Raw genomic sequence first — 27,677 nt, 5'->3', positions numbered from 1 at the left:
ACGGACATACTTTTAGATTTATTTGGTTACATCCGTGAACACTGATACAATTAAATTTTTACTACTATGGACATTTTATAAACTCATTAACGAGATGGTGGAAATTAAGGATGAGAAACTGACTTGCTTGAAGCTTCCCAATGAGTCAGTGGCAGCACATGGTAGAGAATGCCCCCTAATGATTAATAGCATGGATTATTAATTTAACCTGTTTGACTTTAATTTAGCTCTATCGTGTACCAATTGTGTTACCCTGGGCAAGTTATTTACCTTCCTTGTGACTCAGTTTCTTCCTAAAATGTGGGCAATAATAGTATTTACTTCATAGGTTGTTGTGAGAATTAAGTATAATATATGTAAAAGTGCTTAAGACTGTGCCTGTCACACAGTAGATGTTCAACAAATGTTAGATGTCATGTTGTTATTATTGTTATAAAACATTCAATAAATATTATTATTATTTTATTTTTTTCATGGTTCAGGTCTCACCCTGAATCTGATATGGCAAAACATGAACTCCAAATTGAAGCCAAGAGTTCCAAAGGAGAAGCATTCCACTACAGTGTAGTGGCTGTAACTGCAGCAGGCGCTTTGTGTTGGTTTTGGAAATGTGGTAACTTTTCTTCTCCCTTGTTTATATTCCAGGTGGGGAGATATCTTCCAAAAGTGAACTGGATGAATTGCAGGAAGAGGTGGCCAGGAGGGCCCAGGAACAGGAACTTCGAAGGAAACGGGAGAAGGAATTAGAGGCAGCTAAAGGGTTTAACCCTCATCCCAGCCGCTTTATGGACTTGGATGAACTGCAGAATCAGGGTAATTGTTGTGAGGATTAAGTTGTGGGTAATAGGGACAGAGAAAGGGGGAAGAAAAAAATATTCAACTTCTTGTCTTCACTTGAGCAAAGTTACATTTTATCTTAATTCAGCCATTTTAGTGAGAGCTAGTTGCAGTAGGAGGTAACAGGCCTATTGATTAGAGACAGACACTGATTTTGGGCCTATCTATTAAAAGCCTATAGATTAGATATCGTATATTGTTCACAAAAAATATTTTCCATGAACATCTATAGATGGTATAAATAAAACTAGTAACAATTCAGAAACAGCAGAGCAGGGCAGTGAGGGAGCCACACTGACAGTGAGGGCAATTCTACTTGCTAGGCAGAAACGTACCCTCGAGATTTCCCACCTCAGGGAAATCTCAGGGAAAAAGGAAGTAGATCCACCAAACAGGTTCTAAGAACACAGAACCTGAATGCCTTTTGATCTTCTGATGATTTATTTCCGATAATCATATAATTTTCAGGGACTTAAGCTTGCTCAACTGCCTCACATTAGTCACTTTTTTTCTTCAATTGCTTTAGGATGTCATTTTGTACCAGAAGAGATTAGCCTTCAAAATAAGAATTCAAAAAAAGCAGAGATATCTACCTTAAATAGTCCCTGAAACCTACATCTCCATTGTTGAATTTATTATTCTCATTATTCAGAATCCCTGCATGTAACAAATTGTGCTAAAGCAGTGTAAAGAATAAGAGTCAATGCTATTTTGGGTGGCTGCTTTCTATTGATCACTTCTCTCTTTTTATCAACACATAGAGAAATTTCATGGGCTAATTTGGGGGCTATTTGGGGGCCACTTTTCTCCTCTAATCCTACAGTCTTTTGATTCAGGGCAATTGTTGACTTATATTTTCCTGAGGCATTGTATTTATTTCCAAATTAGTTTTAAATTCCTAATTCCTTAGCTTTCTCTAGCCACCATCTCTGATTAGAAAGTTTGTATAGAGTCAATTGGTTTTAAATATTTTGAAAAATCTTCAGGCCTAGAGGGTGAGGAGACTGCTTCTCTAGAGCTGGCATAGAACCTGATTGCCCGGTTCTTCAGAACCAACTTGCTATTTCCACTGCCTTCCCATTGCTCTCCAAAAGCCATGGTGAATTAGGGAGTGAATGTTAGGGGTATGGAAGAGCCTTTCTTATGATGTACAATTGGAGGTAAGATGGGGACATTATGGGAAAAATGATTCCAACACTTTTTTGTGTGTGTGTTTGAGCTTGGGAAAATTCACCAATATCCACAATTGTAGGTGAACTTCCATTATGGCTTCCTACCAATTTATAGTTATGAATGAGTAAAAGACAAGGGGCTACATAAACTTGAGGATTCTTTTACAAAAGATGCCCTTATAGTACTTTCTTGCTTTTTCATCCTGCACTGTTCTGGACTCTCCTACACCTGCTCTGGCATACATTCACCTTCAGGGGAGGAAGGACTATCTCATGCTCATTGTATGGGAAGGTGATTCTTTTGCGGTAGGTTTGGTGAACAAGGGCATGATAAAAGTAAATACTTAGCAGTGCTGAAGAAAGGTATGTGCATGCAGACCAACAACAAAGGCAGTTCAACAGATATATTGAGGTTAGGAATTGTAGATCACCTGTGCCCAAGAGGTATACTGATTTTCCAGTGGAGGGTGGTGCAGAGGACTATGGCTTGATGTAGAAAAGAAGTGTTACAGATGGCTTTCCACAGAGTATGATGCCACTTTTGCCTTAACACAGCAGTGGAGGTCTCATTGGAGATCTGGGTATCCCGATACTGGTTGGCAAGATATATCTTGTTGCAATGTGAGAAAGCTGCTCAGTTCCAGGCATAAGAACCTGCCCTTCTGCTATTAACAATACTTTGTTCTTTCCTTGAGGGACCTCCTAAAACAGCAGTCCCCAACCTTTTTGGCACCAGAGACTGATGCTCCTATGAGAATCTAATGCCTGATGATCTGAGATAGAGCCGAGGCAGTGATGCTGGCGCTAGGGAGAGGCTGCAAATACAGATGAAGCTTCACTCCCTTGCCTGCCGCTGTGCTGCCTGGTTCCAACAGGCCACAAACCGGTACCAGTCCTTAGCTCAGGGGTTGGGGACCCCTGTAAAAGGTCTTCCAGTTGGAATATGTGGTGGATGTGACAAGTTCTCTTTCATGGCCTTGGTAAGGTCTTAGTTAAGGCAAAAATTGATGTCTTACGTGTTTCAGAGAATCCTTAATAGCAGTGGACAGTTGGAATAAGGGTAGATCAAAGGCTCAGCAGCAAGGATCAATTGTGCACTGAAGGGAAACAACAGTACCTAGGAAAAGTTGGAACCAATTGTAATGAAAATGAAAAGTGCTGGCCCTTTCAGGGAGGAGTGACGGCTTTGAGAGGTCCCTGCAAGAGGCAGATTCAGTATTTGAAGAGTCGCTGCATCTGGAACAGAAAGGAGACTGTGCTGCAGCTTTGGCTCTCTGTAACGAAGCTATCTGTAAGTAACTCTAACCACCGTGGTTATGGCACATTTGATTAACTTTATAGTAGGTATTATTAGTGTCGCCGCTCAGATGGGATAAAAACGGCTTTTATGTCTCCTCGCTCTCCCAAACTGAGACCCTTTAGCTATCTGTGCCTTTCAGATTTCTAAGTGTGCCAGGCACTGTCACTGTGGCCTACGGATATTTACTGGAATAACAGGATCCCACAGATGATTATCCAGCCATGCCTACCTTCTTATTCCAAGATAAGTTAGACCTCAGATGTGGGGTTAGTCTGCTCTTTCTCTAGTCACTGACTAGTCAAGTGGAGCTTATGGCAGAAAGAAGTGAATAAATTGGCCGTGACTTCCCAGGCCTGTGACTTTGCACTGCATTTGATTCTTTATGTTTCTCTCCTGCTTTCCTGGTGTACCCTGTCATTCGGTTATAGAAAGGGACTAAGGCTTAGAATTCATATCTGGTTCTTAAATGTGACCCAAAAGAAGCTGTGTTCTGTAAAAACAGATGCAGGTTTGGATCCTATTTCTGTTGGCCATTGGAAAAGGGGAGTTGGGAGCAGAATGTGGAGACCAGAGTCAGACAGGTCAGTTGCAAAGGACAACAAGAGTGGTAACCTCTAAAATGGAAGCACCAGTTTATCTTCCTGACTTATTTTAGTTTAGCTTTTTTGTTTTTTTGTTTTTTAAATTTGAATTAACCTGTTTGGCCTCCATGGCTTCCATGAATGTTTCTAATAGCCAGAGCCAGCTCTGTGCCCTGGACAGTGTATGCATGGTCCATGCCTTACATTCCTGCTGCATATTTTGAGTTTTACTGCATATCTTTGCTCATTTTTGGTTCAATTTTATTCTTTTTATTTCTGTTTGTATTTTGTGTTCTGTTTCTGCTATATTTTCTTTTGCATTTTAGCTAAACTAAGACTTGCCCTGCATGGTGCCAGCTCTAGCACACACAGCAGAGCCCTAGTCGATAAGAAGTTGCAAATCAGTATTCGAAAAGCACGGACCTGCAGGATCACATGCAGCAGCAGCAATCATCGCAGCCGCCGTCGCAGCCCTCAGCCTGCCTCCTCTCACAGGGGGGGACCCTCCCTCAGCCAACAAGGTAGTGCCTGGGAACAATAGTAGTTTATGTACACCAAGGGAGGAAGTGACATGGGTGCTGCATAGCCAGAGCTCTCATTGCTTTGGCGACTACAGGGGAGAGAAGAGTCCTCTGAAAAAATTCCTTCTCTCAGTTCAGACATATAGTGAAAGTTCATCCCACTGCTTGTCCTTTCCTTACTAGTTCCTAGAAATATGCAGAAAGTATAGCATAATAAATGGACCACTTGTCCATATTTCCTGTGGGGAAGTTTGTCCCTGGACATGTGTAATAACATAGTTATTAAATTTATGTCTACTAAGTTCTGAGACATGGCAGACTGAACTACATTTCACGTTGCAGTAGAAACCATGTGATTTATTTGGAGATTTCAACGCTTCTTGTCCCTCATGGAAGCAGAGAAAGCAGCCTCCTTGCTCTGATAAAACCATAGAGAAGAGACATGAAGATTCTCTTTGTTTTGGGTCAGGGTTAGGAAGAACATCCCAGGGGCTGTTGGCATAGTTCTCATATTTTAGCCCTTGGATTTGGCTGTTACTTAGAAAAGATAGATTTAAGTAAAAGTAAATTTTGGCTATTAATAAGCCTAAGTAGTTTTCAGAATTTAAATGTTATAAAAGTAACTAACATTTTTTGAATATTTGCCTGTGCCCAGGCACTAAGCTTAAATACTTTATGTTTTATTTTATTTAATTCTCACAGTAACCCTAGGTTGGAGACTATTTTTTACTGGTATAAATAAGGAAATCAGGCTCAGAGGATAAATAAGATACCCAGTATTACTCAGCCATTAAATGGTAGAAGTGTAGAACTCACATCCAGGTCTGTGTGATTCCATTAGGTCTCTCATAGCAGTATAATATCATACTCTTCATAATGTTTTAAAGGTGACTAAGTGACTGTACCCACAAAAATTTATAATATATTATCATTTGAATTTAATGCTCATAGCTTGGATCTTCTTTTTCTTTTTTCCCATTGTATACTCCACTATTGAATGCTGATCTGGAATCTGATCAGGTGTGTTTTGAATATAAGTAATTTAGGCAGCTAAACTCTTTCCAGACAACTTATGCCAGTTGATGTATGTGAGTGATCGAGGTTTTATTTAAGTGCTTCTAACACATTTTTTTATGTCAGAAATACAAAACAGTTATTGAGAAATCAACTAACTGTAGTTAATCCCTATTCTCACTCCCAAATCTCAAGACACCACAGTACATTACTTTGAGGAAGTATCTCAGTGAGTAATACAGCCAAATCCAGATTATGAAAACATAGAAATATAGAAACATAGAAATGGTTGATTTCTATGTAATCCTGTGAGCCCAAATCTCCCTGTACTCTGTAAATGTGGCCTTTCGGTTCTTTTGACTCATCTGCCCCTCAGGACCCCAGGTATGAGTGATTTCTAGCCTTTGCTTATTTTCCATGTCATCTGCATGTGGGACTAGCAATTTTTTTTTTTTAATTTGCAAGTAGAATATGATTGGAATAGGATTTTATGGGTAAGGAAAAAATATTGTCAAGGGCTTTATTTAGTATTACTCTGTGCAACTTTGGTGAGGGCATGTAACAAAGAGGATTAATACTACCTACCAATTGGGTGTGAGCTGACCATGTGCCTTTTCTTGTGAACCTCTGAACTGTTGACTCTACTTGTGCTTTTATTTCCATTTATTTTTCACCATTCCCTCTGTGGATAGCTAGATGTGGGAACCAAATAAATAGTTCTTTTTGTAAGTGATCTTGTTAATCAAGGCAGCTTATGACTGGCTTTCTCCATTTATTTCAGTGAACAGCCTATCCCGCTCCAAGTATTGTTAAGCCGGGAGGCCCAACTGGAACCCTACACAAATATAGAGTTTGGGGCCAGTTCTTTCGTCTACTCACCTGCTTCCTGCCATGAGTCACACTCATCACTATTCCCAGAGTCATCTGCCTTGTCTGTCCCACAGCACAATTCTCCCAGTAGGTCTGCCTCCAACCTTCTTCCTTCAGTTGAGGTGGACAGCATTGACCCCTCTGTGTTCCACAGGCAGGGGTTACCTAAAACACCAGGGAGGACTGATAACAATTTTCATCATGGTTGGGAACCATTGGATGTACCAGAGGGTAAGCTTCAAGGCTACAGGGGTGACAATAACAGCCGCACCAGGTTTTCCCCTCAAGAAGGAAGAGGCATTGATCAAGAACAACTATTCCAAGAAAAGAGGGATCCTGCTGACTCATCCCAGGTGATGTCTTGTTCACACCCAACTGGAACAGCCACCTGTGAGAGAAGAGATGTACACAGACTAGCCTGTAGTTCTACAAGTTCATCAGTTCAGCCCAGCCTTCCTCTGTATAGTTCCTACCACCCTGTATTGCCTGCTGCTTCCTCATTTGTGCTTCACTCTCCTGATACTGTGCAGAAGACTAACCAATGCCTCCAAGCCAAGAGCCTCAAAACTTTATTGACTTCAAAAGTGGATGGAGGCAGCGAGGAGCCCAATAGGCCAGAGTTTCTGGGCACGAAAGGGCTTGTTCGCTCTTTGACAGAGCAGTTCCAGAGGATGCAAGGTGCCTCCACAAAGGATGGTACAGGTTCCCAGGATAGAAGTTTGCCAAATAGTATAAGGAAGAACTTCTCCTCTTCTGACTCCAAGCCTCCCTTCCCACAGGGTCAAGGGAAAGGCCAGTGGCCTGGGGCAAAACAGCAACCCTCTGTGGATGATAGGGACAGACTGCCTTCCTGGGAAGAGCCTGTTGATCATCCTTCTCTTGCCATGAATTCTGGACTGCCTAATGGTGAAACTTCTTGGGAAGGACAGCCCAGGTTGGCAGAGCCAGGTATGTTCCAAGGGAAGCTATCTCAAGTGAGAGATGCTAGGCCTAAGGAGCTAGGCAGCAATGTTGACTTGGGGACTTCCTTGCCTTTGGATTCCTGGGTGAATGTCACAAGGCTCTGTGATTCTCAGCTTAAACATGAGGTCCCTGGGCCAGGAATGAAGTCCTCCCCCAATGATCCCCATACCTGTACAGCCTATCCAGAAAGAAATCACATCCTTCTGCATCCACATTGGAACCAAGACACAGAGCAGGAGACTTCAGAATTGGAGTCTCTCTACCAGGCCAGTCTTCAGGCTTCTCAAGCAGCCTGCTCTGGATGGGGGCAGCAGGATGTGACCTGGCAACCACTTAGCCAAAGAGGTAAGAATACAACCAGGGTTAGAGGAGTGGGGACATATAAAAGCTGAAAGCATGAGGACAAGATCAGAGGTAGGGTGGTGTTCTGTTCAAATAATATCCCTAGCTTAGAACATGGCAGTAAAATGTCTGACTTTATTCATAAAGACTTTAGGACAAGGGCTAGACATTTTTCTGGCTAGTGTGAAGAGTAGGGACAGAATTATCACTCATGGGCCAGTTCCCTCCTAAAGAGAGTGTATGCTGAGGGCTTCTTCAATATACAGTGCTAAGGAATGGTTCATAGGTCTTTGAGAGTGACCCAGTATGACATGGGGGAGGCTGAGAGGAAAAGTCATCCTTCTGTGGTTCAAGAGCTGAACTAATCCTAAGATCAGCTTCCAGATCCATCTTGCACCGAGGATGTCTACACTGAGCCAAGCCTTCAAAGGGCATGTCCAGATCATACCGAACCAGCACTATCAAGACCTTCCCTGGTCCCTTCAGGAACTGCCAGGTTTAAAATTTTCAACATAGTATGCTTATAGGGTACCGTTCACTGACTCTTCTTGAGATTGTATTGTGTGAAGAGTGAAGTCTACACCTTAAATAAGCACTGCAGACTTAGTTCTGGAAATTGAATAAATGAGGATTATTTATAACTTAGATTGATGCACTTAAGAACTCCAAAGGCTGAACTATTTGTTCTTCCTGCATTATCACTTGATATCCCAGGGCCAAGTTTTTATATCTGTAAAAAAAGAGAATTGGTTCAATGATTTTTTCTAAAAGACACCTTCCAACTCTTAAAATATGTATGATTCTGTGAAATAGAACTTGGAGACCTTTATGTTCACTTGGGCGTAACAGTTTCCATAATGGTACAGATTCCTTGCATGCTGCCAACCAACGTTTAATTACAGCCAAACAACAAGTGTTTATTGAATACCTACTATATTCCCAGGAGCTGTGGGGGAGATATCACATAAATATGAGATTTGATATTAAGATAATGTTTTTTAGGATCTGCATCCCAGTGTAGACTTTGCAATAACATTTATTAAGTGCTCCTTAGATACAAATGATAGGGCCATATGGGAAGATTCTACAGAATGAGGAAAAGCTGGACTGTCTCAATTAGCTTCCTGCCTATTTTAAGAGAGAAAGAATATACAAATGTTGTGTTTTAAGAATTATTAATAAAGACATATAAAAAATACATTGCAGTTGAAATTGAACTAATTGACTGTCAAACATTATAGTACAAAAACAAAGCAAAATAACCCTTAAGTTACCCAAAACAGCAACATTTTTCATTTCATAGTTTTGAAATATATAAAATAACAAAAACCATTGATAATCCCACTCTTAATAATTTCATGAGTTTACTTCTGGCTTTGTTTTTTTATATATGTACACTATATATTTTGTTTTTATGAAAAGCAGGATCTTTTATACACACACACACACACACACACACACACAGTTTAGTTCCATGAATTTTCTTACATGATATCCATGAGCACTTTGATAAATCTACTTTTAATGCCCATCGTATTCTGTATATGAATGTACCATTCTATGGCTGAAAATTTAGGTTACTTCTAAATTTTTTTATAATATAGCACTGTGATGAATATCTTTATATTTATTTAAGTGTTTGACCACTCATAAGCTCTTTAGAATAAACTTTTAGAAGGATAATAAGTAGTTGAAGGTTATAAACCTTAAAAAAAACCTCTTGGTACATACTGGCAAATTAGCCTTCAGGAAGATTATACTTTTAAAAACAATATGAAAGAGTAGTTACCAACCATTAATTTTACTTAGTAAACAAAACTAATTTAAAAATTTATCTAATGAGTCAGTTTTCAATATACTTGTTAAACCAAACTAGCATTTATCTTGGTTAGAGTCTGTTTTAAATTAAGACTTTAAAAACTGACATGACATAAAATAATGAAGTGATCAGGTGGAATAAATCAGATAGTTGACGAAGGAAAATGCCAATTAGGATTCATATATGACAGAATGTATCTTTGGGGGAATCCTTTATTATCTTTCTGTAAAGCGTTTATTAGGCATGAAATTATTTCCCCCCCATATTTATTGATATATGTAAATTGACAGATAACAGGGTATAAGTTTAAGGTGTTCAATGTGATGGTTTAATACATATATATATTGTTAAATGATTACCATGATAAGGTTAGTTAACACAACCATCACCACACATAATTACAATTTCTTTTGTGGTGAGAACATTAAGATCTACTCTTTTAACAACTTTCAGGTATATAATACAATATCGTTAACTATAGTCACGATACTGTACATTAGATCCCTGGAACTTATTCATCTTATAACTGGAAGTTTGTACCTTTGACCAACATCTCCTCACTTCCCCCATCCCCCAGCCCCTGTTAACTACCATTCTGTGTTGCTATGAGCTTGTTTTTTTAGGTTCCACGTATGAGATCATACAATATTTGTCTTTTTCTGTATGACTTGTTTATTTGGAACAAAGCTTTATTGACATATAATTTCTATACTATACAATTCAAGAGTACAGTTCAAAGGTTTTTGAGTATATTCACAGAGTTGTTCATCCATCACCACGTTTAATTTTAAAGTGCTTTCAACACCCTAAAAAGAATGTATCCATTAATAGTCACTCCCCATTTCCTCCTACCCCTCTCTCCCAGCCCCAAGCAACCTCTAATCTATTTTTTGTTTTTAGATTTACCTATTTTGGACATTTTCTATAAATGCAATTATATAGTATATCGTGTTTGTGACCAGGTTAATTTTGACATAGTTATAGTTCCTAAAGAGTTATACAAACACTGCCCTTGACCTATATTCTAAATTTCATAGTACTTTGAAGTTGGGCAGACATCATCTTAAAAATAAAAGCTTTTTTTATGGAAAATTTCAAATATATTCAAAAGTAAAGAGTAAGAGTAAATGTTATAATAGCCTCCCCACATACTTATCGCTAGCTTCCATGGTGATTATCTTGACCAATTTATTAACATGTGGCCAGTATTGATTTAGCTATAGCACCCTCTCCTTTCCCTTTCCCACTGTATTATTTTAAAAGCAAATCCCAGACATTATATCATTTCATCCATGAATCATTTAGAATGTATCTCTAAGAAAATAAAGACTATTTTAAAAGATAAAACCATAACATTATTATAACTGAAAAATTAACAGTAATTTCTTAATATAATACAGTAACCAGTATTCAGATTTTCTCAGTTGTCTCATAGATGTCTTTTCACAGTTGGTTTATTTCAAATCAGGATCCATACAATATTTGCACATTGCATTTTGTTGATATGCTTCAAGGCTTTTTTTTTAGCCTGTAAGATTTCTGTCTCTCTTTTCCCCTTGCCATTTATTTGTTGAAGAAATTTGGTCATTTGTCTTCCACATTCTAGATTTTGCTGATTATATTCTAATAGAGCTTTGCTTCTTTTTCTCTCTCTCCAAACATGTTCTTCTAGCCCCTCTTTTTCCTGTAATCTGGTACTTAGGTCTAGAGGCTTGATAAAAATTAGATTCAATTTTTAAAAAATAAGAATGTTTCATAGGTAGTTGTTTGTATTTCTTATATCGGGAAGCACATAATGTCTGGTAGTCTTCCTTGTTACTATTAATCAGTAGTAGGCATCATCTTAATTGTACCTACTATCAAATCCAGAAGTCCCCTCAACAGTACTCCTTACAGATGGCTGCCTCCACCTCTGCTTAAATGTCTTTAAAGGAATCTGTCCACTCCCTTCAGGAGGTTTCAATAGCCACCTCTCTGTCTAGGAATTGACTTGATTAGAAGAGAACCAAATTCTAATCATTACAGCTATGATTCTTAAATCTGACTATCCATTATAGTCACCTGAAGAGTGGCTTTTAAAAAACAAGTAATTTTTTAAAAACGGGATCACAGTACACATGCTGTTTTTATTATGGACAATTTTTCTGTTTATCCTCCCCTTACATCAATCCCTACCTTTTATCCCCCACCTTCCCAGATAATCAAATATACATATTTCTGTATTTTTCTGATCATAAAATCCTTTGTAGATCTACATGTACAGTGTTTTTTGGTCTGGGGATAATATTATAATTTTTTTTTTCTTTTAACTTAATAATACTAGATGAACATCCCTCCAAGTTACTTAATTTAATTCAATTCATTCTTTTTAGTGGCTGGGCAATATTTGATATTGAAGATCCCATTCTGCTATATATGGATATTACTTTAGTTCTTGGCCACTACAAACAATGCCACAGTAAACTAGTATTTTTGCTTCTTATTCCCAGGAGTAGAATTGTTGGATAAGGGGGTAAATATATTTCAAATTTCAATTGATATTTCTAGATTGCTTTTTAGGAAGACTATAACATTTTACATTTTATAAGCAATGTTTGAGGATATTCTCCCACACTTTTTGGGGAAGTTTTTTAAAAGTAAATATTCCCAGGCTCCAACTATAAAGATTCTGATTCAGTAGGTCTGTGGATAGGTACAAGAAGCTGTATTTCTTAAGACTCCTAATGAGTCTGAGGTGGTATTAGAACCACTGCATTTAAGCACCAGGAATCATTAAAAATAACTGGTCTTCTAGTTTAGGATCAGCAATATCATGCTTTAGCCAGATATTAGTACCAAAATAACAAATTGAGACATGAATTGGCAATATATATATATTTTAAATATAGGTCAAGGACATGTGCATCTTCAGAATAGAAGGCTTAATTATTTTTATTGAGGTAAGCACCTTGGGAGTCACATATCCAGTTTGGAGCTGCTCTTAACAGTCTAGCAAGATTTTGAGGAAAAGATAAGCATTTAGTGATTGCTTAGAATTTAAGCGATTGAGAGAAGCCAATCAGGAGAAATAAAAGAACGTTACATACAAAATGTTCTTGCTCATAGTAACAGGAAGTGAAAATCAAGGGCTTGAATTTTAATACTGGTTAAACCACTTACTACTTTAAGACCCTGGAACTCATTTTCCTGTTATGTAAAATGAGGTTTGATAAATGATTACTATGATCGTTTCAATTTCTAACTAGACTGGAGATTAATAGTTTCCTTTGTCATCACAGACACTCTTATACGTCTTGGGCCCAAGTCTGACAGCAGCAAAGTTAATTGTGTTTACAAAAATGAAATGAGGCAAGATGGGACATTCAGCTATCTGTCCTCATAGCCTCTTCTCTACAAGGTTCTTTAAGGTCTATGTTCTGAGATCCTTGTGGCTTATAAGAAACTATCCCTGTTCTGAAACTCCTGGTTCTACATTCCAGAAGCACATCTTCCATTAGATTCAGGGATATATATTTGTTATTTAATGAAACAAGAACTCTTGAAGTTTGTGCTGCAGGGCTCAGAGTTTAGGCTCTAAGAGATAAGGTGGCTTCAACTTGTATTTTTGTTTTCCTCCTCAGGCTCTGCAGATGGTATGGGGAGGAGGTTGCATTCAGCCCCTGGCCTTGGTCTCTCAAAGACCCCAACAGCAGAAATGGAGCACAGTTTCCATGAAACCAGCACAGTGCCTGCTTCTCAGGTAGCAGCCTCAGGTGCTAAGGTGCTGGGCATGGGGTGGTGTGTTGGGGAAGGAATTATGGAGAGAGATAAGTGGTAGGATTGGTGGTAAGGTAGAGGCACGGTAAGGTCGGGCTCTTAGAATAGAACAAGGTCTATGATTGAGCATCTTTTGAATGAGAGGAGATTACCACATGGGCACTACCTTTTGAGCATCTTTTGAATGAGAGGATATTGCCACATGGGCACTACCTTTCAAATATATTTAATTCAGGCCTCTACTAGTGAGTCTTACCTTAGTCTCTCCCATATCCCTGGGGACAGTGTCTGTGGGAAAACCACAGGTCTGGTGTCATGTGACTGCCTGCGTCTGTGAATTTGAAGGCTGCACCTTGCTGAGGCCCCAGCAGGGAGTATGGGGAAGATGATAAGTATGGTGCAGAGAACTTTCACTGCATCTCATGCTGTCTTCCAGAGGCAGGAGGCCCCAGTCTCTTCCCACAGTTTTATAAGTAGAATCAGGGTCTATCTATTTAGAGCCCCCTTTCTCTTGCTAGGTAAAATATAGTGCAGGTGAAAGGGCAGAAGAAACTGAAGGTTGTAATTTGGGGAAAAGCCGTGTGCACTTAGCAAAAATGAGGACACATAGTCATTACTTTATTGACACACATTTTGTTGGAGCCCAGAGGAATATCCCTTCCCTGTAGTAGTCTGTAAGGTGTATTATTGGGTTCCCCAGGGTGAGAAGAGTCCTAATAGTAGCCTTCTCGAGAACCAATAGCTCCTGATTGGGTCAGAACCCACTGCAGAGATGGGATGGAGTATTGTTTTGCTTTTTCCTCCCCACCCCATTGTAATGAGGCCCATTGTAATTTCAAGATGAAATGAAACATGTGCATTGCAAGAAAAGGAAAATGATTTAAAATCCTCCTCCTTAAGGCCTTCCTTTCATAATTAATGCAGTAATCTATAGTTGCAAGTTACAGAGACACCCAAGTCAGCAGAGATCAACAAACTCATATAGTGGCTGTGGCTGGATTTATAAATCATGCCTTTGCGAATTTCTCACACTTGTCCAAGGTAAGTTGAGTTTTCATTACAATAGAAGTCAGGATGCAAAGCACCAGTGCACTGAAGCTCGTTTACCAGGTCAGTTCAAGAAAAATTTTAAAAGTTTTAAATATGTGATATAAAAATAAAAAGGTACAAAAGAATATAGAGTTAAAACTAAGTCTGTCTTCTACTAGGACTTCAGATCCAGTTTTTTTTCTAAGAGGCAGTCATTTTTTTCCCCCATTTTATTGTTCGTAAGTTCCTAAACAACTCTGAACAAGTCTGCCATTCTTTTTGGAAAATGTGGTCTTTTCTGCCCAGCATTTATTCTCATATACCTTTAAAGCACTTAATGGCAAATTGTTACTTTCCTAAGAGATTTGGCTTCCTTTCTCCTGACTTCTGTATTATTTATTTATTCACTGATTCATTCTTTTTGAACAAATACTTATTGAGCTTATGTTCTAGGTATTGTGCCAGATGCTGGGGATAGAGTGGCAAGTGAGCTAGATATAGTCCCTGTTCTCATGGACTTCACAGTTTATTGGAGGAGACAAATAAATAATTATAATATAATGTAATATAATATAACATAACAATATAATATAACATAATATAATATAATACTTAGTGCTATGGAAGTGTAACAGAAGGGACAACTAAATCAGGCTTGAGGGATCAGGGAAGGCTTCCTGGAAGAAGTAAAAAAATATATAGCTGGTAAAGGAACCTGAATTAAAAGAAGCTACTTTGGTATGGCAAGATTAAAGCCTGGCAAGGGAAGGATGGAGTGTTGACAAGTGAGACTGGAAAGAACATAAACAAGGGTCATGTCATGAATCACAATAAGGAGTTTGGGAGGATAGAGAAAAGTGGACCTATTGAAGAGCCAATTAAGAAGTAAAAATCAATGGGACTTGGTGCCTGCCTGCCTGGATATGGGGAAAGGAGAATCAAGGATCATATTCAGGAATTATGGGTTGATTGATAATGATATATTTAAGGGAAGAGAAGCAAGAATATATTTGGGAGAAGAGATTTATACAATTTTGGATATATTGAGCTTAAATGGAGCTTTAAGGCGCTGGGAATATTGCAGTGAAAAGAAATGTATTCTATCAGGAGAGGAAGACAATAAACAAGTAAATCCCAGATAATGTGTGATAAAGCAAAATAAAACAAAGCAAAGGGATGAGGAGTAAAGAGGTAACAGTGATTATTCTCAGGGCTATTTTTGATAGAGTAGCGAGAGAAATTGGCTCTAAGGAAGTAACATTTGACCAGAGACCTCAGTGATATGAAAGTGTGTAGCTATGGGAAAACATTCCAGGTGACAGTAGCAGTAATGTTAAAGGGCCTACAGTGGAATGAGTTTAGTGTGTTTGAAGAACATTAAAAAGATTAGTGTGTAAAATGCGTCTGAATGTTAGGACATACGTAAGAACTTGCCGGCCACAGTACAAAGGAAATGAGTTAGAGATGGGAGGCCAGATTGGAGGCTGTTGCAGTGGTCCAATTGAGTTTAAATATGAAATATGTTAAGTAGAAATGACAGTACTGGCAAAGGTCTCTGGTCAAATGTTAATGGAATTGTGGATGAGAAGTGCAAAATCAAGGGCAATGTCAACATTCAAGTCTAGGTGCCTTTGGAAAATGTGGTACTAGGAGGAAGAGTTTGGAAGAATATTAGTTCGATTTGGACATATTAGTGTTTTACATGTTAAAGGGGATATTTCTGAGACTTTGCCACAAAAGTGAATGACTAATGGAGTATGGAGCAGGACATAAATACCAGTGGGTACAAACTTGACAGGCAGACCCAGACAGTGGATTATAGCAGTGTCAGGAGAGAAAACAGAGTAATAGAGTTCTTGATTGTATATTTAAGGAGATATATTTTGGTTCTCAATATTTAGAGAGAGTATAGAATTTTCTTTCTCAATATCTCAGGCTTTCTGAATTTCTCATTTCTTCTCTATTTTTAAATTTCTATCTCAATCTTTCTAATTCTTCTATTAGCATTAAGGAGTTTGCCAGAGACCTAGATGATAAGGTTGGGAAGGTGAGAGCTAGAAGGAAGACAAGTTAGGAGAATAGGATCTTCCCTTAGTTTCTAGAGGGACTAAGAGGGAGAGTGACTGAGTAAATTGGGTCCCTTTCCAGAATAAGACATATTTGCACTCTAGTTCCCTCCATCTCCCCTTGCTTGCCTCACCGTGTTTACCCAACCATATCCTGCTGTGTGTTAATCTTCATCTCTATGTTTTTTTTTGTTTGTTTTTTTTTTGTCATCTCATTATAAGGATTCATCAAACGCGAGGACAAAGCCTTTGGAAACCGGGCACCGTTGTTCCAGCTCCTCTTCCCTCCCTGTCATCCATGACCCTCCTGTGTTTCTCCTTGGTCCCCAACTCTACCCACCCCAACCACAGTTCCTGTCCCCAGATGTCTTGATGCCCAACATGGCAGGGGAGCCCCATAGACCCCCAGGTAACTCTCCCCAAATCTAATATTATGTGCCAGAATGTGGTATACCTTTCCAGGGACCTAAAGGGTCAAACTAGCATACCTCTGGGGTGTGTGTGTGTGTGTGTGTGTGTGTGTGTGTGTGTGTGTGTGTCCCCCAAGGTGGAATTGTAGAGTTATAAATTACTGCTTTAATATCAAACATTAATCTAGATGAATTGTGATTGAGTCATTTCTTGGGCAACATGGTTCTAGGGTAAGGGTCTAGACCGAATTCTCAGACTCTAACTACCCATGAAAATGAATTGTTTCAGTCATGATAGAATAAGATGACCAAGGGGAATTAATACCCAGTCTTTAGGATTACCCAAAACAGAAAATGTCATCTCTATTAGCTAGTTTTCTCTTCTTCTATCCCGTAAGTCGCAGTTGTGGGATAGTCTAGGAGGACAAGGAGTGAATAGGAGGTTTGGAAAGACCCTGCACATGGAATACCCATCCTATGTACACAGACCCAGACAATCTTGGGGAAGGTGGGAAGCATCCTTCTGGCTTTCTCCATAGCAAGCTTTGCTTCTTTTCCTCTTCATGGGCTGAATCTACAGTATAAGACAATGATTCTCAATGGGAAAGGGGAGGTGCTACTGGTATCTAGCTGGTAGAGGCCAGGGATGCTGTTAAACATCTGCAATGCACAAGGCAGTTTCCCTGGCCTCCTTAATCCCCCAAACAAAGAATTATCAGCCCCAAATATCAGTAGTGCAATGAATGTCCCAGGGCAAGGAGTGGTTGTGGTTCTAGAACAGTAGAGTAGTATTGTTGATATTTGTGTCCAAATTTTAGGGAGCTTCTAGATAGATGGACTTCCTATTACTCTGTGGAGCAGCCAAGTAGCCAGCTTCCTTTGACAGTTGTTAGGGGCATCTGATCATACAGGAAGTATTTATTACAGCCTGTTTTGTACCAAATGCTACAGTGAAGGTACCATGTTAAGAAAATAAGTGATGGTTTGGAGTGGTGGTTCTAGGAGTAGAGCCGTCACAATGAGAGTATACATTTGTGATATTAGGGAGCCATGCGTGCGTGTGCATGCATGTGTGTGTGTGTTGGAGGAAGGATTGCAGTGGAGTGAGGTAGAAGTATGGCAGTGTCCAGGAGACTGTTTCATTTGCCCAGGTTGGAGTTAAGAGACTTGATTTTAATATATATTAAGATTTTTAAAAAATGAAATTAAAAACAAAGCTAGGCTCCTTCTTTCCCTTTTGTGTACGTTCTTGGAGGGGTGGGGAGTTATGTAGAACAGCCAGGTCCTCTGGGAAAGAGAATGGTTTACTAAAGACGCTTAATCTTTGGGTTTCTTTTCTCCTCCCAGGAACTTCAAGGAGTGTCCAGCAGTTTCTGGCTATGTGTGACAGGGGTGAAACTTCCCAGGGAGTCAAGTATGCAGGAAGGACTTTGAACTACCGGAGTCTCCCACATTGTTCCAGAACAGATGCCTCCTGGGGAGCATGGTCAGAGACCAACCAGCATATTGGGGCCAGATTCCTGACTACTCCAGGGTGCAAGCCTCAGCTAACCCACACTGCCACACTACCAGAAAGACACCAGGGCATTCAGGTTCCTCATGCTCAGTCCTGGGGGGATCTTTTCCATTCACCTTCCCACCCTCCCATTGTTCACCCTGTGTCCCCACCATCAAGCAGACTTCATGTACCCCTGAGGTCAGTTTGGAATTCGGGTCCTAGTCCAGGGTCTCGAGCCCCTGGTCCTCGAAGAGTAGATATGCCCCCAGATGATGACTGGAGGCAAAGCAGTTATACCCCACAATCTAGACACAGGAGGACAGGGGGACAGGAGTTTCTATTTGTTCTAGCAGATGCCCCTGGAAGAGAGATGAGGGCTAGAGCCCTGCAGCATAGTAGGTGGTAAGGGTCACCCTTTTCCTTTCCTGGAGCCACTACTTTCTCTGTTAAACTATACTGTGGCAGTTTTGGTACGAGGGTTGTACTACTCTTATCTCACAAGGGATGTCATAAACCTCTAACATGACGTGGCTCTTTCAGAAGGAATATTTGAAATTCCAGTTTCACCTAGTAAAAGGAGCAGCTGCTATTTATTTAGGGCTTTATTTGAGCCACTTTAAAGAAGAATCCATATTACTCTGGACACTAGCTATTCCTTAGGATCTTAGGATCACCATTTTATTCCTGGATACTTTATGCCTCATCTGTACCTGAGCCCTCATCTTCTGCTCCCTACTCTATTACCCACTTCTATTCTTTGTTTTATGCACCTGTCCCTATTACCGGACCTGTCTTCCTCGTCCCCCATTCTTGGAGAGACATGTAGTTCTATGGTCATGGTCCTGACCACATCATTAAGGGCAGCTCACCTTCCCAGGTATTGTGGACTGTCTTCCTGTGCCCCCAAACCTTAGGCCTAGAATGTGGAGCTGCCAGCATATCATTTGCCCTCTGAACAGTTGGAGTCAGGCACACTAACACACCCTCCTGTCTCAGCAGCAGAGCCATTATTGCCACTTGCTCAGTTGCCATTGTAAACCCTCAGAGTTAGCTGAATTATTTTAGGGCCAAACATACTGTTTTTGTAAAGTATTTTTCATTAATAAATCTATAAGATAGTTCTATTTAATTCCTTGTCATTTAGTTTTTTATTTAACCCCTTTTGTTTGCTCTTGCTCTTTTGTGGGCAGGGTGGGCATGCCTGATAAGCAAGAAATACCAATTCCCAGTGGCCTGGGGCTCCCAAAGAGTGAAGTATGGCACAAACATACATATATATGTGTGAAAGTGTGTGTGAACATGTATGAATAAATATGTATTTATGGCTTTTGACTGAGTGAAAATGAGGAGCCAAAGAGTTGAAAGATATTTGAAGGATATATACTCAAGGTAGGAGTCAATGTGCCCTAAAATGGAGTGACTTTCCTTGTTATTGCTGCTGCTAGTATACTTCCTACCCCTTTCCTGCCAAGAGACACTAAATATATTACATTATTTCTCCTTCCTTCCTTCCTTCCTGAGATTTTCTGGAGATTCAAACTGCTCTTACAAACTCACTCTTGATCTATGTACTCTTGGTGCCCTTCCTCTACTAGTTTGTGATATGCCTTCTACCCTTCCTTGCTCTCTTCCTATGGCTCTCCTTCCCCTGAGGAATTATGGCACTTCCATGCCAGAAAGATCCATTTTCACCCCTGCCCCACTTTCAAATTTTCCTCCCTCTAAAAGATATTTTGTGGGCTCCCTTTGCAAAGATTACCCATTAGCATTTGCCTTCTCTTTTAACCCAGGTCTCAGGATCGTTGAGATTGACAAAAAGAAGAGGTGGAAAGGTGCTCTTTGAGACATTTGGACCACTGCTTACCTAATTATCACCATCTATTATGAACATATTCTGAGCACATGTAGTGTTGAGGAGGAGGATGGGCAAGAATTTCTTACCCCACTCCATCTGCATTCTGTGCCATCAAGATACATAGATCTTAGTGGATACCCTGGTCTCTATCCATGACTCAGTGCATCTGGTGTCATACGTACACTCTTTTAATACTATTGATTGAACAGCCAGTCAGTTCTTGTCCCATTATCCCCTTCTCCATCAATGTCTACCTCTATAAAGGTTCTGTAAGTCACCTGCGAACAGATTGTGTATGTGCACAGAAATGCCGCATGAGGTGTTTCTTATGAGGAACTAATTTCCAATTCCTCTGCCTTCCAAATCTCTTAATTTCTGAATAAATCAAGAAGGAGGCTGTGTCCTTTTCAGGTGAATTCTGTAGACTCCGAAAATTGTTTCCTTCCTTTCCCGTTACCTGTTTTGATTATCAACCCCTGGAACCTACCTAGTCTCTCTACCTGCGTTCTTATTCTGTGCCTTCAGATTTGACAATTCTAGGCATTGAACACATTCTCAAATTGCATTTTGAACGGTCACTTCTCTGTAGAACCTGCAATGCCTCCTCTATTTCTCTTGTTCCTTACTAACCAAAGTACTCAGCTCTGGGAGCCAAACTGTTATATATTTGTTTTTCTATTAGTAGGAGATTCTGAGGTTTGATCACGTCTCCCGATCTTACTGGGAGCTCCATGAAAACCCGCGTCATGTTTCCTATTTACCGTAGCAACTAGCTACGGACTGCCCTCATTCCTCACTCTTTGGTTTTTGCCGGCCCAGAATTTTAACCTGATCCCTTGGCCCCCTCCTGTTTCTCTAGCCTCAGTAATTTTGCCCAAGTTCCTAGAGCCTGCCCCGCCCCCGCCCCCGCAAGCGCGGTGCATGCCGGTCTTAGCCCCTCTGTAGGGAAAGAGGGTCCGCCATGTTCCCCGGCGGCGCTGCCGCTTGGCTCTGGTTGCCGCCCCCCGCCCCCCCAACCCTGCCCGGCCCAGCACCCCAGCCGAGCCCCGGGCCCAGCATGGCCGCCCCGGAGCCGGCCCGGGCTGTACCGCCCCCACCCCCGCCCCCGCCGCCCCCTCCCGGGGCTGACCGCGTCGTCAAAGGTGAGAGGTGGACGAAGCCCTGGGGGCCTGGCCTGAGGAACGGTGTGTGAGGGCGGGCAGGAGACCGTCCCCTCCGGAGCGGGCCCGGAAGGGCGGACGAGTGACTGGCTGCCTCCCTTGGGGAGTGGCCCCTGGGCGGGCCCCTGCTGGGTTGGGCTGTGTTGGTGGCGGCGGCTCCGCGGTCTCTCGCTTGCTTTCAGGCCGGGGCGGGGGTTTTGCTCTCGAGGTCTCCTAGCCGAAGGGGTGAGGCTACTAGCTGCAGCGAGCCTGTTTTCCTACTCGGCCTGTCAAAGCGGCCCAGAGGCCGCGATTAGCTTCCTGCTTCGCGGCAGCTGCACGCCTGTCTTGCCGGGTTGGACTGAGGGGCTCCGAGACCTTCAGCCACGCGGGGCCGGGTGATGAGCAGTCAAATCACCTCGGCTTTGGCCCACGCCTGCTCCCCAGTGACAGCGGTCTTCGCGCCTAGTTAGCGCCAGCCCCAGGGGTTTGCGCTTGGCCTTCAGGTGTCACCCCGCGCGGAAATTGGGGGAAACCATAAGGGATTGTACAAGGGTGAAAGGACGAGGCAAGATTTGGGGGTTCTGGCTTTAAATGCAGAACAGAAGGAGAAAAGTCAGCATAAAAAACAAAAAGCCTCGTGGATAGGAAGAGGCATTTACTTAGAAAACCGTCAATATTGTTTGGTCAAAAGCCAGACAGGATTGCCCCTCCCCTTCAAAACACCGTCCCCCCCGCCCCCGAAGAAAAAGTTAAATACTTAGCTGGACAAAATTTATGGATGTTTACCCACAACAGGTCAGCAGATTAATTTAAAATAGAGAAATTGAGATTGAGAGCCGATTGAGAGTTAAGATTTCCATGCTCTCTGGGAGAGCTCATCAACTTCAAACACTGCTGTGGAGGTGAAAAACAGAATTTGGAGTGATTTTTCTTTACCGTGTAGCTTGGTCAAGAAATTGAAATCATTTTAGAATAATTTTTGTTATTATGTTTATTTTTGGAAGATACTTTTTTTCATTCAGCTTCTCAAATATGCTGGCACAATGTTTAAACACTCATAAGCCCAGTTTTTAAAATCTGATCATATGTGTTTCCATTAAAATAATTGAAAACGAGAAAACCTTTTTTCTTTGTGTCAATTTTTCAATTTAAGCCTCCTTTAATAATTTTTTAAAACTTGTAGTATATCCAGCTGGGCCAGGCATTGGAATGAGCTGAATAAAGAGTTGATGGAATCCTTGTCCTAAGAAATCTTTTTAAAAAGAAAAAAAAAAAATTGGTAGTTCAGGCATTCATCCTATCATGAAATCCTGGAGTTTTGTGAGGGTTGGAACAGGAGAAGCCGCTGTTTTCTGACTGTATTATGTGTTCATTTTCCTGGGCACTTTTCACTTCATTAGATGGGACAGCCAATCACATTCCTGAACAATGAGTTTATGCTATCCTTATGCTTGTGAATCTTCTTGTTTCTTGTCATATATATGTTAATATTTTTCCTGTAGTGCTTTAATACAGTAAAAATAAGATTTCAAACATAAGGCATCTTCCTTAGGTGTAAGTTGTGAACCCAAAAGTCATATTTGATTGGTATGGAATAAAAGTAATTTGATTTAGGTAAAACAGGAAAGGAGCTTGTTGGTATAGAAAATTACAGTTAAATAAAGCTCATGGTTATAAGATCTCATGTATTCAGTAGTATGTTCTTCATCAAAACAACTTTTATTTTTTTATGGAATCTGTTAACCAGTTGGAATGGCCGATATGGATCACACGTTTATAGAGATGATTTGCAACAAACTAGTTTGCACTGCTCATGGAGTCTCATCTCTGACTTTCTTGGAAATTATCAGGAGTTTCACCTTTCATACAGAAATCCACTTTTAGATTTCATTTTCAGGCTTCATTCTTTCTCATTCAATAATTGTACCAAAATGTTACATATGATAACAGGATATATGACCACAGTTCAACTCAAGTTTAACTTGGTTAAAATTTGGATTTTTTAAAAAGTCAAATTAGTGCTAGTTTTGCAGCTGTACCATTTCATAGTAGTCATATTATGGAGACCATTGTTAGCATTGAATGCAAGTAGTCTTTTTTACTCCCTGAAATTTTTCCTTCTTGTCTCTCAATTTTATGCTCTTACACTTCTAGTCAGGATGCCTATGGTCACATAGGTTTTGAGAGAGACATAGGTCTTTCTGTTTGATATCAGTTGCCTAAAATTTATTTCATGTGAAGTTTGAGATTTTGGAAAACTGTAGATACTCATGTATAAATGTGCTTAGCTCTTCACTGAATTTATTAGTGGTGATTAGGTTTTCTGGTTAGTTAAAGCAAATTTAGCTCTGAGCCAACTCCAGCTACTGGCTCTGGTCAAATTCTTCTTTAAAGTTGCTGTAGCCCAAGTGGTTGAGGTGAAATAGTATGCCCTCTTAACTATTTTCTGTTAAGCATTTTTCTATTCTTTAGCTAAGATAAGAAGTTGGAAATAAGAAAATAGAAACAAACTAGGAAAAACAGCTATCTGCACAAATGCCTTACTACCACATAAGCAAAATTGGTAGGGGTAATTAAAGTATAAAATCCTGGATTTACGTATGTTGCTTTCCTTCTTCCGCCCAACATTTGCTTGACCTGAATTGTCCAGATACTTCTTTTTCTTTCTAGATACTTAAAAATGTGCCCCTTTTTGTAAAACTAGACTGTCCCTTGAGATTATTACATCTGTTAGTCTTGATATAAAAATTCACCTTTATCACTTAGATTGCAATGTCTGTATTGTATGTTCATTTTAGCACACACAATGTGACTCCCTTTTTTGGATTCAATATATTTTCTTTATTTCCTAGGTTATATTAACCTCATCTCTTAAACTATCACAATTTCAGATTAAACCAAAATGCTGAAGTGTGTGTGTGTGTTTTATTTTTTTAAAGCTGATATAGTTCTAATGGGTAGCCTTATGATTTATTTATGTTCAGGTCATTTGGCTAAAGTGTTTTCTAGTAACTTAGCTTTCTTAGGATTGCTTATTTTTCATTACAGAGTTTTAGATGAATCACATAGGTCTTGGGATCAGGTGTAGCTCTTCAGTGCTTCTTGCTAATTCTGTTTCATTATATTTTAAACCAACTTGAATTTTAATTTTTGTTTGCAAAATCTATTTTGTAGACTTACCTATCTAAAAAGATAAGTCTTAAAAATGATTTTTCTTTTCCTTTTCACCCTCATTAAGCTATTCAGCATGCTAAAATAAATCTTCAGTACCATATGTCCTAGAGAAAGCAAAGGAACAGAGTGTGTGTATGTGTGTGTGAGAGACAGAGAGAGAGAGACAGAGACAGAGACAGAGAGAGAAAGAGAGAAAGAACACTGTGGTAACAGAGAGAAAGAAAGAAGGAACATTGTGGTAACAAGTCATCTTAGAAGGAAAATGCCAAGGAGGAAATACAGCTGCTCAGTAGTGAGGCAAAAGCTCCAGGTTCTAGAGCTATTGAATGAATTGGCAAGAGTTGTAAGGAAAAGTTTGGTGAAAAAAGCCTTGATTTATTAAATGAGGTGTGTTTTGGTGCCAATCATATGACTTTATTTTATCACAAAAATGTTTATACACAGAAATGAAATAAGATGAAGCCGATTGGGCATCTTTGATACGTAAAATTTATATTGAAACCTCAAAGTAATCAAATAGCAAGTATTTATTAAATGCCAGCCGTATGCTAAAAATTGTAGGAAAACAACCAATATAAGAGATAAAATGCAGTCTTGGTCTTTGGGGAAATAAGTACTCCTGAAAAGTTATATAAACTCTAAGGATGGGTATAATTAAAAATTGCAAGGTAAGGGGCAGATGCAGCAAGTTTGAGTTCAAAGAAGGTAGCGATGACTCTAAACAGGAGTGGTCTAGCAAGAGTTTGCATAGGAGGAAGGAGGCCTTGAAGGATTGGTAGGATATCAATAGGCAGAGGATTGAGACCACTTCTTTGTGCGACATTTATTGAGTACCTGCTTTGTAGCAGGCATTATACTAGGCATTGGGTATACAGAATTGACTTAGATAAGTAAGATTCTTTTGAAGTGCTGGCAGTCTAGTTGAGACATTATTGTGAATAAATAATACAATGAATTAGGTACAAAGTGCTTTTGGAGCTGTAAAGAAGGAATTAACTATCTTACTTGGAAAGCATCACTGGGAGGATTATGTTTTCAGGTGGGCCTTGAAGACTGAGTAGAATTTCTCACAGCAAAAGGCATAGAGTTTTTTAAAAAGCATGAAATAATATGACAATAGTGCATAAAGTGCTTGGCAAGTAGTGGCAGGAGATGAAATTAGAAATGATCTTTTGTACACCACGTTGAGGTATTAAAACTTAAGCTAATAAACAGTATAACCTCTGTATTATGAGCACAGGTTCTAGAGTCAGGCTGACTGGGTTTGAATTCTAGCTCTACTTTAATACTTAATAGCCTTTTCACAGTGTACAGAATACTTAATATCACCAACCCTTAATTTTCTAATCTGTAATATTGTTATGGGGTTTTTGAAGGATTAATGAAGATAGTCCATGTAAAATGTGTACCACAGTGCCTAGGCTGGCACTGTGATACATGATAAGTACTCAACCAATGGTAGCCATTGCCATTATTATTATTGAAGATTTTAAAGTAAAGCAGTGACCCAAAATCTTGGTTTTTGAAAGCTTACGTGGTATTGTGTAGAACAAAATATTAGAAGGGGAGAGGCTTAAATCAGGGTGTCAGAAGATTAATGGTACAGTCCAAATGCAGAACGACCAAGGCACGAATTAAAGGAAAGAGAGATACCAGATATGACACAAATTACAAGTAATATTAGAAGGTAGATATGTATTGAATCAGTGATTGGGTGTGAGAATGAAACAGGTGGAAGAGCAAAACTTTTTAAGGAAGCAGGCTAATTTTGCTTTAGAGATTGATTAAACTGAGCGGTAATAGTTAGAGGCAAAGATTGGAATGGCATGTAAAAGACTGGGAATGGTCAAATTGAGAAGGACCTTGAAAATAAGTTTCAGGCTTTCCCCCCCCACTTTATTGTTTCGTCCTTAAGAAATTACCCAAAATTTTTGAGTGGGTTAATCTAGCTGTGCTTTGTACTATCAAGAGGGAGGAAAAGTAGAGCTTAGTTATATTTTTCTAGTACACAGAGTGGTAAGAACTTGAACTAGCTAGCATTGATAGTAGCATGGAGCTGTAAGAAAATGAATAGAATTTGAAGAATCATCGGACTTGGAGTCCATAAATAGAACAATGACACCAAAAATTTAAGTCCGAGTGACAGAATGCGGTACCATAACAAAAATGAGCCAGGAAGGAGAAACAATTTTGTGGGAAAGGTATTCACAGAACAACGACAAATTAAAAGGAACCCAAAGGATACCTTGAAATTTTGAAGACAGTGCTATAGGATTTATTGAATCTTTCCTTAGAGTATGTGGCCAATGCATGCTTCTACCCCTGGCAACTGTTTTTCATATTAGGAAACTTTTGGGACTCTTAGTTAGAAGAGCAATGTCATTGTGTTGGTATAAGACAGGTGGTACTGGAGTAGCATTTTGAAGACCTCAGTTTTAACTATGGCTCTACCCTTTACTAGTTGAAACACCTTGAGAGAGTCATTTAAGTTCTCTGAACCTGTTATCTCATTTGTGAAATGGGGATAAAACCTGCCCTACCAAATTCACAAGATGTCTCCAAGAATCATATAGGATTATATATGTGAAAGTACTTTATAAACTGTAAATAGAGTACTATAAATATATTACTGCTATAAATTAATGTCAAGGTCCACAAGTATTTTAGAAACTATAATATATCAATTCAGTAAACATTTATTAGTACCTATATTCCAATCGCTACGTATGTAGAAATGAAAGACATAGCCCCCTCCCTTCAAGGAGCGTATAAGCTTATGTGGGAGACATAGTTATAGTACAATTAGTAAGTGCCATGATATAAGTGTGTATCATATGCTATGGGACCACAAAGGAAGAGGCACCCTTAACCTAGTCTGGGAACATCAGGAAAAGTTTTTAAGAATTGAAACACTGAAGTGAGGTTTAAGGACAAGGAGAGGTTAGGCAGAAGATGGGGATAGTGGCTTTCAACTGGAAACTGCCATCTTGCAGTAAATTACCAAAATGACCAACACAAAGGGAAATAGGAGAGGCATCCTCTAGGCCTTCCAGAAAACATGGAGTAGTTCCTTTGGCCACATACATGTGAATCTACAAGAAATGTGATATTGTAGACATCAAGGGAATGAGCACTTTTCAAAAAGGAATGCCCCACAAATGTTACCATGACAAAACTGGAAGGGTCTACATTGTTACCCAGCATGTGGTTGGCATCGTTGTAAACAAACAAGGGCAAGATTCTTGCCAAGAGAATTAATGTACGTATTGAGCATATTAAGCACTCTTGATAGCCAAGATAGCTTCCTGAAATGTGTGAAGGAAAATTA

The 27,677-nt window shown here is 39.7% G+C and overlaps 2 protein-coding genes across 5 annotated transcripts in view; both read left to right on the top strand.

Annotated features, from left to right (window-relative positions):
• Positions 1 to 19,307, top strand: part of USP54 (ubiquitin specific peptidase 54) — a 107,780-nt gene extending 88,473 nt beyond the window's left edge. The window contains 8 exon segments of the mRNA XM_039872114.1: positions 646 to 813; positions 3,181 to 3,300; positions 4,217 to 4,309; positions 4,312 to 4,411; positions 6,207 to 7,603; positions 13,040 to 13,158; positions 16,493 to 16,679; positions 18,028 to 19,307. Of these exon segments, the coding sequence (XP_039728048.1) occupies positions 646 to 813; positions 3,181 to 3,300; positions 4,217 to 4,309; positions 4,312 to 4,411; positions 6,207 to 7,603; positions 13,040 to 13,158; positions 16,493 to 16,679; positions 18,028 to 18,584 (2,741 nt within the window). The 3' untranslated portion in view covers positions 18,585 to 19,307.
• A 1,652-nt stretch (positions 19,308 to 20,959) lies between these two features.
• Positions 20,960 to 27,677, top strand: part of PPP3CB (protein phosphatase 3 catalytic subunit beta) — a 43,483-nt gene continuing 36,765 nt past the window's right edge. For 3 of the 4 annotated variants that reach the window (XM_039872136.1, XM_039872137.1, XM_039872135.1), the window contains exon 1: positions 20,960 to 21,175. In XM_039872136.1, the coding sequence (XP_039728070.1) occupies positions 20,995 to 21,175 (181 nt within the window). In that variant the 5' untranslated portion in view covers positions 20,960 to 20,994. The remainder of the gene's footprint in view (positions 21,176 to 27,677) is intronic. The other variant, XM_039872138.1, reaches the window with a different exon arrangement.

This window comes from Pteropus medius, unplaced genomic scaffold (assembly GCF_902729225.1).
Source record: "Pteropus medius unplaced genomic scaffold, Ma_sr-lr_union100, whole genome shotgun sequence".
Lineage (NCBI taxonomy): Eukaryota > Metazoa > Chordata > Mammalia > Chiroptera > Pteropodidae > Pteropus > Pteropus medius.
Note: the sequence above shows the minus strand (reverse complement) of the source record. Positions and strands in the feature narration are given on the sequence as shown.